At 35.4% G+C, this 14,219-nt stretch overlaps 1 protein-coding gene across 2 annotated transcripts; it reads left to right on the plus strand.

Moving 5' to 3' along the window:
- The first annotated feature begins 3,156 nt into the window (after positions 1 to 3,156).
- LOC128306368 (fragile X messenger ribonucleoprotein 1 homolog) lies at positions 3,157 to 13,609 on the plus strand. Of its 2 annotated transcripts, none has more exons than XM_053043856.1 (13): positions 3,157 to 3,256; positions 4,053 to 4,105; positions 4,284 to 4,431; positions 4,603 to 4,766; positions 4,854 to 5,019; positions 5,095 to 5,165; positions 9,456 to 9,603; positions 9,684 to 9,833; positions 9,957 to 10,092; positions 10,192 to 10,398; positions 10,575 to 11,045; positions 11,451 to 11,525; positions 11,799 to 13,609. In XM_053043856.1, the coding sequence occupies exons 1-13, from the start codon at positions 3,206 to 3,208 to the stop codon at positions 12,284 to 12,286; spliced, it is 2,328 nt and encodes a 775-aa protein (XP_052899816.1). In that variant the 5' UTR covers positions 3,157 to 3,205; the 3' UTR covers positions 12,287 to 13,609. The 2 variants fall into 2 exon arrangements, with proteins under 2 accessions (XP_052899816.1, XP_052899817.1); XM_053043857.1 differs by having other exon boundaries at positions 3,239 to 3,285.
- The last annotated feature ends 610 nt before the right edge of the window (positions 13,610 to 14,219 follow it).

Below are 14,219 nucleotides of genomic sequence, written 5' to 3' on the forward strand. Positions count from 1 at the left end.
CTTATCCGGTAGATGTGCTGTCCTCTCTGGAGCCACCATGAAAAAATTTCTTACGAAAATTTGATTTTGTCCGGACCGGAAGCAAGAGCCTCCGATTAAACAGGACAATAGTACACTTTTTGACTTAGTGTTGACCATCTTAATTTCCAACTCTTTCGTTTTTATATACAGGCAGTCCCCGAGATACGCGGATTCGGAGATACGCGGTTTTTGGAAATTTGACAGCTGAGCTAGTTTATAGCACAAAATTTAAGCAAAATGGTGAAAAACTGCTCGAAAATATCTTTTATGTCACATAAAACATTTGTTTTTAGCTTATTTGAATGTAACCTTTCTAAAAATCGCCTGATCCGTTGCATAAATCAAATGCAGAGAAGGAAGTCGACTCTGTGACTTTGAGGTATAAACGAAATTGCACCAGGGTTCGACTTACGCGGAAATTCGAGTTACGCGTATTTTTCCCGGGTTATAGCGGTCCGCTGTAATAGCGTATTTCGGGGACTGCCTGTATTTCTTTAGCTTTACGTTTTTGCTTAATGCTAGCGTGCACCGATTTCCTGTAAAACATTACTCACTCGCGTTGGTTTATGTTGACAAACATTTTGGTTACTGCTTACCGGTTTTCCAGGTTTCATGCGATCGCGGTCGGTGTTTTCGCGGCCAGTTTGTCTACATAAACATGGTCATTGCTGGGTTAAGTCTTCTTCTTGTTTGGTGAACCGTTTAACGACCAACGAGTTCCATTTTTAAATTCGTCTTGTCAGCATCAACGCGCCCAGTCAGACAGCGCGCTCTTAATTCACCCATTCGAGAAGTTTGCGTCGTCTGGCTGTATCATTCGATTGTGTGTTGTGGAGGCAGTATTATGGCGTTCCTAAATGCATAGAATAAAACAGTGTTTTTATGCTATTCTTGCTATTAAAATGGGTTTGAAACATTTCAAACTTTACCACTTTACCCGTGGTGCATGCTAAGGAAATATTTTCCAATAATTTACCGTATATTTAAGCGGTAAATAAGGGGAAATCAGCATGCCTCAAAGACCCAATGTAAACATGCCAAAACTGCTCGAAAGGGTAAATTAAGGACTGCTATATTTCCCTGCCCATGCATTCTGCGACGCCATAGCACTGTCTCCACAACAAACGATCAAATGATAAGGAGCGTCCAGACTGTAAGCGCCCAGGATGCAAAAGACAGCCGGACGGGCTAACATTGTCGATTTACGCTACAGAGTCGAAGAGTGCACGTGTTTTTAAGGCATTTTTACTGCATTATGGTCAGCAATGTTATCTGATATGGCTTTAAGAAGATTTTACCTAATTTTGCAAACACGTTTGATTAACATTCAGACGATTTTTCAACATTTTGCAAGTTTTAGCCCACCTTCGAGGGCATTGCTATTGTTGATGTTGGTACCTTGGGCAGCATATTGGGTGTCACACCGTCATCAAGAAGAAGAAGAAGAAGCTCACGTAAACAACATCAGAGAAGCCGCTGCAGAAGCGAACCAATTTTTTCAGCAATTGTGTGAAATACAGTTGATTCCATGCAGAAAATAACAATGAGGAGTCTTGTGCATCTGCTACCATAGTGAAAAAAGCGTTATTCGCATATTTCTCACCGTTATGTTCGTGCAACCGGTATCACCGTCATGATCACGAAAGGAATGAAAGGAATGAATGTGCTTTTTTTACCATGATTCAGGCCCATCTTGTACTAGAAGAGGGTCCTTAACCTGTAGATGATCCTTGTACATCGCACAACAGCTCCAGAGATGGCCTCGCAGTGGTTAAAATGGGTTACAATTTTCTTCACCGCGTCCGATCTATGAATGTGCATGTGATATTCTGCGCCATAAAAAAGATAATATAATCGCACGTATGGTTTCAAGCAAAGTTCTTGCTGTATAATATTTGCTCCTCTGATGTATTTACAATAGTTTACGCTACGATAACACGAAAACAAGACGAGACAAACTCGTGATGGTTTGATGACGGTAATGATGATGCTGTTCCACTGGAATCAGTGTCTGAAAATGCATGTAAAATAGAGACTATTTATACCTCCATTCAATTCAGGAAACACTTTTCACTGAGGCTGAGGCTTCAACAAAACCAAAATACATACCGACCTTTTACTGCACCATCGATTTGGTGCATCTAGCGCAAATTCATCATGGGTGCTTTTATAGCACTATATTAACCCCCAATTCAACACAGACGTAAAAGACAAATACATAACATACTGAAGATTCAGACACACACAATACGAGTTCGATTCTAAATATAGACAGTAAAATGATTGGGGGATGCATAGAAGAAAAAAAGAACTGGTAGGGAATGGTGGGAGAGAGGCAGGATGGAACCGAAAATTTTGTTTTTGGCAGCGTTGCCAATTTTTTGGCTACTGCAAATGTCAAAACCTGCCTTAGCCATCGTTATTCGGGCGCCCGACGGTACCAATTTCGGGCGCCCGCAGGTAGCATTTTCGGGCGCCCTTTCGTGTGACGTTTGGAGCTTGGGCGCTTATGGAATACCCGGATATGCTGGTTGCCAACTTACGTGGTAAAGTTTAAAATAAATCAAAATAAAATACTTACTTCTTGTTGAGAATTACAATTTATGCACCAAAAAATCGGATATAAAAAGTTGGGAGGCTACAGAAATTTTCAGGTCAATACAAGCTCTGAATCAAAAGTAATTGCAGTTTAAAGTTGAAAAAAATACCCGGGTATCCGGTTGCCTACTTGAAGGTTAATTTACCGTGTAATTAAACAGTAAACTGAGGAAAAATCTTTCACTGAGCATGCACCACGGGTAAAGTAAATGTTGTTTTAAAACAAAACATTTTAATAGCATGAATGCATAAAAAACACTGTTTTGTTTCTAGAACGCTATAACACTACCTCCACAACACACGAGTGAATGATGCAGTCAGACGAAACAAACTGCTCGAATGGGTAAATTAAGAGTGCGTTGTCTGACTGGGCAGCCTGACTAGGTTACGCTCCTAGAGATGTCTAACTGCTCGAATGTGAGTCATGGGAGAAATTGTAGCTTGGGAATATTGTGTTCCGGGAACTACTTGCTCCGAGAGATTGGATTGAATCATTTCCATTCCTTGGCTGATTGAATCGCGTGAGCTGTACCCCGAAAAAAGGAGTGTGATAGAAAAATATAGATTTGTTCATAGTTTGTTTGAAATGGATGAACTTGCAGTTGAAGTGTGTGGTGACAATGGTGCTCACTACAAGGTTAATATTTCGTGCAATCCGCTATATCGGTAGTTCTTTATATAACTATAATATAACCAGTCAAGGCGTCTACCCGCTGTTAGTGAAAGAACCCTCAGTAGGGGTCAGTGAATATTTTTTGTTCCCAGTCTATCGCGACTACGTATTTATGAAAATAACAAAAAAGCATAATTGATTTTGTTATACGTGTTCTGCATCAGATTGTTACGGAGTTGTTACGTGTTAGAAAAACACTTATGCTTTTCCATCGGTAAAGACGTCTCCGCTTACCGGCGGCAGCTGAAGGGACAATAACCTCTGTCTATCTCTCTGTCATGTCTCACTCTAACTTATGTATTCTGGAACTGGACCATCTAGATGGTTGTGTCGCTGCCATGAGGGCGTTGCTGTGTGCGGGGGACAGAATGAAGAATTGCGATTTTCTATAACTTGCTAAGGTTTTGGAAAATGTTTGCTTCACTTCGATGAATTAAAATATTTAATTAATTGCTTGTCGAGAACGTTTCGTTTCTATTTATTCACAATGCTATAGTAACGTGTTCAATACTCTATCAATTTCGTGGCCTAAGCGATGCGTTTGTCTGATCAGTTAGTTTTTATAATACTTTATATTAACAATCAACGAACCACCAGATTTCATCTAAGCAGGAATTGTTCACATGCCCAAGAATTGTTAATGCATTTCGTCTGTATTCTCCAAATATAATGGCTAAATTACAAAACAAGTTAATCGCTACGAAATTGGTTGTATTACAAATAAAGTTCTGATTAATTTTTGTAACTTTATTCACGAAAGGGTATTGTCACCGAAGTGTTCGATGATGGAGTCATGGTCGAGTTCGAGAATGAGTAAGTAAACAACAAAAGATCTCAGTGAAAACCGCACTGCACATTGGTTACAAAGAGACATTAATAATTGCGCACGTTTATTTGCAATATTGGATACTTTTCCTTCATTTCAAGAACAAACGATCTTGAAATTCGTCAATGTTAATACTAATCACAAGATGTTTTTCAATCAATACAGTTGGCAAGAGGCGTCAAAGTTCCACTTCAATCAAGTACGATTACCACCAAGCGAAAATTATGAAGGTTTTGTCGAGCGAATGGAGGTGGAAGTATTTTCTCGCTCACATGAAAATGAAGCGTGCGGTTGGTGGCGGGCGGTTATAAAGGTAAGGATTTGTATCGAGGATAATTCGAATAAATGAAATTGCATCCTCGCGCAGAAACACAGAAGCGAAGCAGAAGAGAAGAGAAGATGTTGTTCGCAATCAGCTGCAATATCTGGCAACCAATCAATGCTTCAAAAATCCAAAGGCAAACATTACTCTATCAACTTTTAGATGATGAAAGGAGAGTTTCTCGTCGTTGAATACCTTGGCTGGGACCACAGTTATACAGAAATTGTGAACACTGATAGGATTCGAGCAATAAATCCTAGTTCAACAATCAATGAGAAAACCTTCCATCGATTCGAAATAGAAGTACCGGAAGAAGTGCGCGAATAGTGAGTGTAGTTTACATCTATCTTTAAAACTATTTTCGACTAGGCACGAATTAATATATTATACATTTTTCGGTGTCATGTTTGCAGCGCTAAAATTGATGGTGTTCATAAAGAATTTCAGAAAACTATACAAGCAGCTGTTTGTCGGTACATACCCGATCGCGGTGTTTTACGTGTTATCTCTCGATCCGAAGCAACTCAGCGAAGAGCAACGATGATTCAAGAGATGCATTTTCGCAATTTAAATCAAAAAGTAAAATTAAATTATACTGCTGCAGACTACAAACTGTTACTCGCCTTGACCATAATAATTACTCTGCAATTGTAGGTGGTGTTGCTAAAACGTACTGAAGAAGCTGCCAGACAATTAGAGTCCACGAAATTACAGAGTTCTGGAGGGTAAGTACCTATTTGTTTTGTTATTATTTCTAGATTTATGTATTTCATGATAAACTTTTGCAATATGTTCAAATTAAATGCAGTCGCATAAATTTAATTTTAACAAGTTGTTAAGACAAACCAACAAGTCGTGTACCCGATAATGAGGATATATGTTTTATTCATTGTTATGAATATCCATTACAATAATCGGAGAATATCTAAATTTTGGGTATTTATGATTATGATTTGGCGCGTATATATTATTTCAATGTTTCGTTTGTTTATCGTTAAACAAGCAAGTATTCCCCAAGCAAGCAGTTTGAAAGGTAGTCAATTTTATATTTTTACTAAACAAGGAATTGCTAATCTACCTTTCCTTTTGCGTCTGCTGTTGTCCTCGAAAATTATTTTTATTTCAATGGATTGTATTGGACAATATAATGAACACATTTTGAACAATACAAAACAGTGTAAAGATTGAAATAGACGGGACACCGGGCAACTCCACAACCTTTAGTTGGTGTGCAAGTCTTACGCTTGTGTAGTCTGAAATGCTGTAAATGAGCGACAACTTTCGTATGAATAAAACATTCAAGGAGCAAAAAGAAGAAAAAGGATAAGTAAGAACACATATTTTATAAAACTCGTATTTTATAAAACGAGCATTTTGGAATAAGGAATAACAAGAACTACGTAACTATTAAAACATCAGAATAGATGACTGTGGCCCGTATTTAAATCGACCCGGTAGGAAATCATTCAAATCATTTGGAATCATTTCCTTAGGCTTTCTGTAAACACGAAACAACATAGGTTGTATGTTTTAATGATTCGGTGGATTCGCAGCTATCAAAAATGGTTGTGCTCAATACGTGTATGTATTTGTCGTCCTTAGAAGGTGATCCGCTAGTGTAATATTGTTTTATGTTGTTTCAATGATCTCACTTGTCAAAACAGAGAAATGATCTGTTTTTCTAAATTGGAAAAACTACCATTGAGATTAATTTGATTTTCTCCCTTTTAAAGAAATCTGATTTGTAGGACTCAAGAGAGGTAATCTCAATTATTCAAAAATTGTAAAGGGTTCTCCAATAGACACGATATAGCGACATAAATTATTTATATTATAAACTTGCTTAATGTGTGTAAAACTCACGTTTTAAGCATTCTTAGCGTCATTAAAGTCTGAATTCACCTTCAAATTTACTGCTTGTTGAAGTTCTTTAATTCATTTCCAGGATACAGAAACAAAAAATTGTTTTTAGTGTGCGTTTTTTTATTGGTAATGTTTTTTTTATTTCATCATATTGTTTGTTGTTGAACGAATTGTTTTTATGTGCAATTTGTTGAACAATAAGAAAGTAGAAATTTCCGCCTAAGTTTTACTACGATTGAATTAGTTTTTAAATTTTTATGATGTATATTTTTCATGAAATACATGATTACTTAACAAATACATGAATATCCAAAGTGCGATATGAATTTCTCATTTGTTCTATAAGAAATACCAGATTTGCACTGGTTCTTAGTATCACAATCGATCTTACAGAAATTCAAAATGAATAAATACAACGTGTGCTTACATAAATTTCAACGTCTCCTGCAATTAGGATTCTTTTACAATATCTTTTTATAATTTTTCATCGATTTGGATAATTTTACATACTTTTGTTCTTCATTAATTCATGATTGTGGAAGAAATGCTTTAACTCAATACAGTTCAATCAATATGTACCTTTCTTTTTTGCTTCCAGGCAATTTAATAACAATCAGAGAATATCTGCCTTTATGGGACAATGTATGAGTGAAAGGTAAAAAATACCAACCACGATGTCCTATTTTGTTAAATTATTATGTTTAGTTCCGTTCAGTCATGCTAGTTTGTTTAATTTTTCATTGATAACTTTTTTTCATTCGTATTTCTTCAAGAACGGCCAGATAGCGTATTACTTATTGCATTTTGACTAATAATTGGATAGTATATGCATTATGATTTTCATTATTCCTTCATGAACGCATAATTAATGAAATGTCAATGGTTTTTATTTACTTTTAATTTACGTCAAAACGGCCAGACTGTATGTCTCAAAGATATTTCATTAAGTCTTACGGATGTCGGTTTATATAACCATTTTCTGAAACATGTAGATATAAATGTTTTTATGAGTTTTTTGACTTTTAATTTACGTCAAAACGGCCAGACTGTATGTCTCAAAGATATTTCATTAAGTCTTACGGATGTCGGTTTATATAACCATTTTCTGAAACATGTAGATATAAATGTTTTTATGAGTAATTTTGTTAACTATACATTTCGCAATCCAACCACGATTTGGTTGTAACGTTCGTCATTAGTATTATGTGTAATAGGGTACTACTATTTCGCTATTTGTTCTACATCCTGGAAGGCTTACATCGTGAATTATACATCTCTTAATCAAATATTTGAACATACATTTGCGCCGCTTGGAGACGTTAACTCAAAAAGGAATCTGATCTTTTATGTGTGCATTAAGCCAAATGATGACTCTGAGCTATTAAACGGTCATGACAGGCGCTAAAAACGATAAAAAAATAAATTAAACTTCGTTTTTCTTCTAAATTCTCAAATAAGACAAGAATTTATATATAAATAGAAATAATAGAATATGCGAACCCAAAAGATATTTTTGGTGGTAATTCAAGCCTTTTAGTTGTTATAAGTTTATAACTACTAGCCTCTAGTTTAGAAAATAACTTGCTTCTTTTAGAATAACTATACCTCAAAGCATTAATTTGATAGAGATCTTCTTCGAAGGGTATTTTATGGCACATAACAATTATTTAGGAAAGTCAAGCTAAATGAATAGATTATAGATTATCAATAGATATTATTAATTTGACCAAGCTTGTTGACAGTAATGAAAATGAGTTGTAGTAACATAGGCGAAATATAGAAAAGGTCGTGTTCAAACCAAACTGGTGACGTGTTCAAACTGGTCGTGATTTTGATTGCACTTTGCCAACAAAGCTAAATTAGAATCTGCACATCTGTGATGAATCGTACCGCAAAAAAACCGTTACGTTAGTTCGTTTTTATACTTATTTGCTGATGGATTTCTCCAATACACAATTTTGTGGTATTGCATAACAGATGTTGTATACAAGATATTGTTCAAGTAAGTAACTAAGCTCAATAAGTATTAACTCAAAAATTAAATACGGTACAAATTGCTTCTGCTTCTGCTACGTTAGACATAATGCTTGTACATTCCATACATAATTTTTATATATATTGGTTATACTATGATGAATGTGCGGCAAAATCCGTCGTATTGGAGATATAAAAAATCAAATTTAAGTTAAGTTGAAGTTTTACACTTTCAAAAACAAGGTTAGCAAAAAGTACACGAATCGTTTGCTTCCCGTGCCTATGCCATTTTTTTCATTATCTTATTGGAAAAAAGATATGATTACACATGATGGCTAGTGTTTTCACATCATTGTAATTAAGACTGTTCCTGACGGATTATTAAAATTGTTTCATTTATTGTTTTAATTCTGTATCCGATTGATGCTCATGATTAAATGATTGCAAATAAGATTGTTTCACTTAAATTGTTTAAATTGTTTTATTTTTTATTTTAAATGTTAGTTATCGCTTCTAAAATTGTCACCCATTTATTTGGGGCCTTGAACTTCGCGATCGCGATCTACTCCTCACGCTCCGTGCACGTCCGTACACAAGAACCGTTAGCTTGTGTTATGCTCCTCCTATGATTTATGTTAGTTTATTTAATTTCCTTCCGTTTCTCAACAAGCAAACAAATTGCATTACAATTGCGATTTGCATTGAAATGTTTGAATAATCAACACTCCGGTTAGATGTAACACAATCTAGCTAGTAATTAAACCGATTACAGGATTATGCAGGGGTTGAATGTAATCACTTGAGTTTGAATGATTCTATTTCACATTTTGTACATTTAAAGTAATTGGTATTAACGATCTGTTGAGTATCTGTCCGTAGATTAACTTATTCAAATTATCGTCTACTGTGCAAGCACATGGTAAATAATTTTACGTTAAGCGTTACGTTATCATTGCTCATTGTTATTATTTTCAGTTTTAATGATTAAATACTGTGAATGTTATTGAAAAACATAACATTTTGTTACATTTCGAAGCAATGCAATATTGCACTATTTGCAATATTGTTATAGATGTGTAAGAATACTGTCTACATATTTGTAATTCTTTGTTATGAATGTCACTACTGCGTGTCATGTAATCGCGAGATTGTTTTTTTGTCTTCATATTCGGCAACAGATTTACTGATGAATTTAAAGTTCGTGAAGATTTGATGGGGCTTGCCATTGGCGCACATGGTGGTAATATTCAAACTGCTCGAAAGCTGGATGGTGTATTGAATATCGAACTGGAAGAAAACACTTGTACCTTCAAAATTTCTGGAGAGGTATGTCAATTGTTTCAGAAAAAACTGGAATTGATATGAATATTTGAAGACACAACGTATGTATATTTCCATTCCCATAGTCCAGCGAAGCAGTCAAAAAAGCTCGGGCGATGTTAGAATATAGCGAGGAATCATTGCAAGTTCCTCGAAATTTGGTAGGAAAGGTTATCGGAAAAAATGGTCGAATTATTCAAGAGATCGTGGATAAAAGTGGTGTTGTACGCGTGAAGGTAAGTATATTTTTTGTTTTTATTTTGGATCTGTACCATAACATATGCTCGAAATCAGCATATGTTACGGTCTGCCTTTAGGCATCAAATGATTAAATATTATTTTGTTTCATTTTCATGTAGATTGAAGGTGACAACGAACCTCAGCCTAGCATTCCGAGAGAAGAAGGACAAGTCCCATTTGTGTTTGTCGGCACTGTTGAATCTATAGCCAATGCCAAAGTTTTGTTGGAATATCATTTAGTGCATTTGAAGGAAAGTTTCTGCTTCATGATTATTGGTAGTTACAGTATCATCTGTAACGAAATTTATTATAGCAGTGGCAAATTCAATGGTCATTCTTTCTTTTTGTAGGAAGTAGAGCAATTACGCCAAGAAAAACTTGAAATCGATCAACAATTACGCGCTATTCAAGGTTCAAGCATTGGTTCTATGCAAAGTTTTTCAATGAATCGACGATCAGATCGATCTTATAACAATGATAGTGACGGATCCCGTTTAAACCGCGGGGGAATGCGTGGGCGCGGTGGACGCGGTGGTCGTGGTGCAAATCAACGATATTCTGGTAGGTATATTTTAGTTTTTTTTAAAGAAATACGTGCCAATTTTGCTAAGTAAGCACATTTGACTTGTTTCTATTTGTTGTTTTTGTTAAATTTGTTAGCTATATGGCCAGGTTCCTTGGCTTATGTATACGAAAATAATTCTATTTGTAAAATTTTGGTCTATGTTTTCAAAAAGCTCGTCGTGCTGCAGATAATGAGGACGATTACACATCCAGAGTTGATAAAGACCACCGAGGCGGTAGTAGTAACTACATGGACGTGCGTAATAATCGAAATACCCGGGGACAAAGTGAAAAAAGAGGTGGAGCTACAGTTTTAGCAAGCAGCAATAGTGCATCTGGTGTAACAGACCAGATCAGATCCGTAGCAAGCAATGGTAATTCGATTAGTGGAGTCTCCAATACTGGTATTGGCAACAGTGGAAAAAGAAATGAACGAAACAAAACGCAATCGCATCAGCTACAAAACGCACGACAACTTTCGCAAATAGTCCCATCACAAACGGAACAACCAAAGTCCGAACAGACAGGTTTAGCTGGTCCGGAAGAAAGCGCGGATAAGCGAGACTCATCTCAAAGGAATGCAAATGAATCGACTTGGACTAGTTCTTGGAACGATGGTTATGAACGGAACAACGCAGAACATGGTAAATCGCTTTAACCTATTTAAGAAATGTATTAGAGTTTGAAAGCATCACCAAAAATTGTCAAACGTGTATGTTGGACAAAAACTACAGAAACAAATATTTGTTTTATTCTATTAAGATAGCGCTTCGCCGAATTATCAGCCGTATATACATTATATAGGGAACATTGATTTCAATCATCTCATCCAGCATTCTAAATCTACCCTAGAGCGCGTTTATACACGCCCGATCGCACTATACTATACTATCGTCATACTGGTGTTGTGGTATAATCTAAGGCCCTTGAAATGTCATGTGTTTTGTTTGTTGAAATAGTCGCTTGCGTTGTGCTATATCATCTAAAAAACATTGTATTATTTCATATATTTAACTATTTCACCCTTTTTCAATTTTTCATTATTTTAGAAAGTAATTCGTCCAATGATGGAACGCATCAGCGTAGCAGACGACGATCTAAAAATCCAACATTCAAAAATGCAGGTGGGTTCAAATTATACTTGCATGGATTATTGAACTTGAACATTATTTTTCATATCACTTATAAAATGCAACCAAAATCCGTCATTTATAGTTATTTCTTCTTAGCTTGACTGCTTTGATCTATTGGGATTTATTAATATTCCTAATTCAGTAAAATGTTTCGAATAATATTTGTTCAGATTTGATAAAACACCGTTGATGCCTCGAAATATTCAGAAAAAATATCATTTTATGAATCATGTATTTACATTTTATCGTTTTTTGTCATTGTAGCAAACGGAAATTCGCAAAATTCTAATACCAAACCGAATAACTCCAGCAACAGTACTATTATTGCTGTTACATCCGGCAATCCGCCAAATTCTAGCAGCAAGCTTCAAACAGCGATGCAGCAACATTCGCAACACATACATGCTGGTGCACAGACTAATTCAAGTGCGTCACAATCTAATGGCACCAGCGGGAATATAACTACAGTTAATACAAGTGTTGGCAATGCATCCACCCCCGGACCGAAAGTTCAACGGGATTCGAATTCGCGTCATCGAGGCAGTCGTGGCGGAGTTGGTGGCGGTAGTAAACATAAGCAAACACAACAACACCAGCCAAACCCACATTCATCACAAAATCAACAACAGGATAGTGAAAATACTTCAAGTAAAGTTAATGTCGTTGCTGGTGGAGGCACAGCATCTACTGGTTCATCAACGTTAGTAACCGTAAAGAGTGGAAAAGATGCACTACTAAACGGATCTTCATAGAAATTATGGTAATTTGTCAATGATGTAACAGTTGTGAATAACTGTTTGAAAATTACATTTTGCCTCCATCTTCATGAAGTTTAGCGAAGAAATAGAGGCTCTGCATGCATAATTCTCATCTGCATCAAAGACGTAAAATCAATAATGATATAAATATGTTCAAAATAATCGGTTTGATTGGGTTGCATTAAAAGTATAATTTAGTTATAGAGGAACTCTATCGCGATTATAAGTGAAGTGTAAATTCGATTGTGTGTGAACATAAGACATTTTTCAATTAGTTGCTCTACATTTCCTTAATTGAACATTTAACAAAAATGTGATTGTCTGATGGATTCAAAATTAATAGTTCTTATTATTTATACGGTAGAAAAGACTTAATGGTTGTTTGATAGTTGCGTTTAAATTATTCCAGAACATAATTCATACGAATTATCACTGTGTCATCCGCATGTTTCACTAGCGTCTAAAAACTTAAACATCTTTCCCCCTCAAGTTGTGCATTATATTAATTATAAAATCGAAGCGTTTTCATGTGTTTGTAGCTTATTCTTACTTAAGCAGAACACAGAAAAAGGAAATGAACATCTTCAGAACACATATTGTGCAACTGATTTGTCTTTGATTTTTGTGCGATTTTTTTCCAGTTCGCGGCTCAGCGGTTGACCTCCTCTGGCTGTTATTTGATTATTTTTGACGCAGGACGCTGTAGTGTAATGATTATTTCACGTTTGATTCGATTCTGTTATTCATCTTCAACAATCAGGGTCTTGTTATGATAAACTGTGGAAGGAAATATTCTGAAAGGATACTAGCAATCTGTTTCAATACCTATAATTATGGATTCGATGATGTAAGGCAGCACTCTCATAGTAGTCGCACGTAACAAAGGCGACTGTGTTCGGTAGTGTTCTATCAAATATTTTATAGGATTGTCAAACTTTGGGTTTAAACAAACGCCGCTGAAATTTTTCGATCTTAAATTGAATTATCCATTGTATGAAAAATAGTATTAAGGCGACTGAATGTGCAACAAACAAATAAAAGTCACGCGTGGATTAAATGTAATAAAAAACGTCATTTTCTCCTCGCGCAAGAGATTATTTGAATTCGCCCCATGTTCCGATTCCAATAATTTATTTTTCTTATTCACTATCTAAAACAACATACTTTGATACAAACGTTGTTTGGTTGGGTTTGTCTTTGATGTTAATAGGGTAATTGTATTTGCTTCCATGCCAGATACGTTGCGTCGCATACAAACAATTAAAATATTATTCGTACTCCAATCAAAACTGTCTGATTTGTATACTCGTTTGTGGTCTAGTATTATTTATTATTTGTATGGTATAATAACTCTTCTTGGGGAATCAAGAACATTTAAGGTTCAATAAATGTGCTATGACTTCGTCCATGACAGTTTGGTTTAATGAATCAAAATAGTTTAATTCGTTTGTGCTTTATTGGTAACAAATTATATTTTTTAAATGATCGTTAAAATGTTGAATAAACAATATATGGGAGAAAACCAAGGTTGAGTTTTGCCTGAAGCAAAAATTGATTACGATCAATTTCCCCTGAATATTTTTATTTCACGAACCAACTCTCAACATTAATTATGCCTCAATTGAGTTTATTCGAATAAGTGATACCATACAAAATATGTTTCAAATAAATGAAACATTTGAAACAAAATTCTTGACCCGAGAGCTAGTGGCTTGTATAGTTCGACTGTAGTCAATCAAAGTTTTTCTTGTTAACGATTTGAATTTAATTTTTTTAAGTAATCATGATTTGCGAAGTATGCGCAGTATGTAAAACAGATTAAAGTAATATCTAAATTTATATTATAATTGGTGTAGAGCTTAAAGATTTTTCATTCCATTATCGTTTCATTCATTTTTTCGATAGTTAAGATATGATGTATCTTGGG

This window comes from Anopheles moucheti, chromosome X, assembly GCF_943734755.1.
Source record: "Anopheles moucheti chromosome X, idAnoMoucSN_F20_07, whole genome shotgun sequence".
NCBI classification, from domain to species: domain Eukaryota; kingdom Metazoa; phylum Arthropoda; class Insecta; order Diptera; family Culicidae; genus Anopheles; species Anopheles moucheti.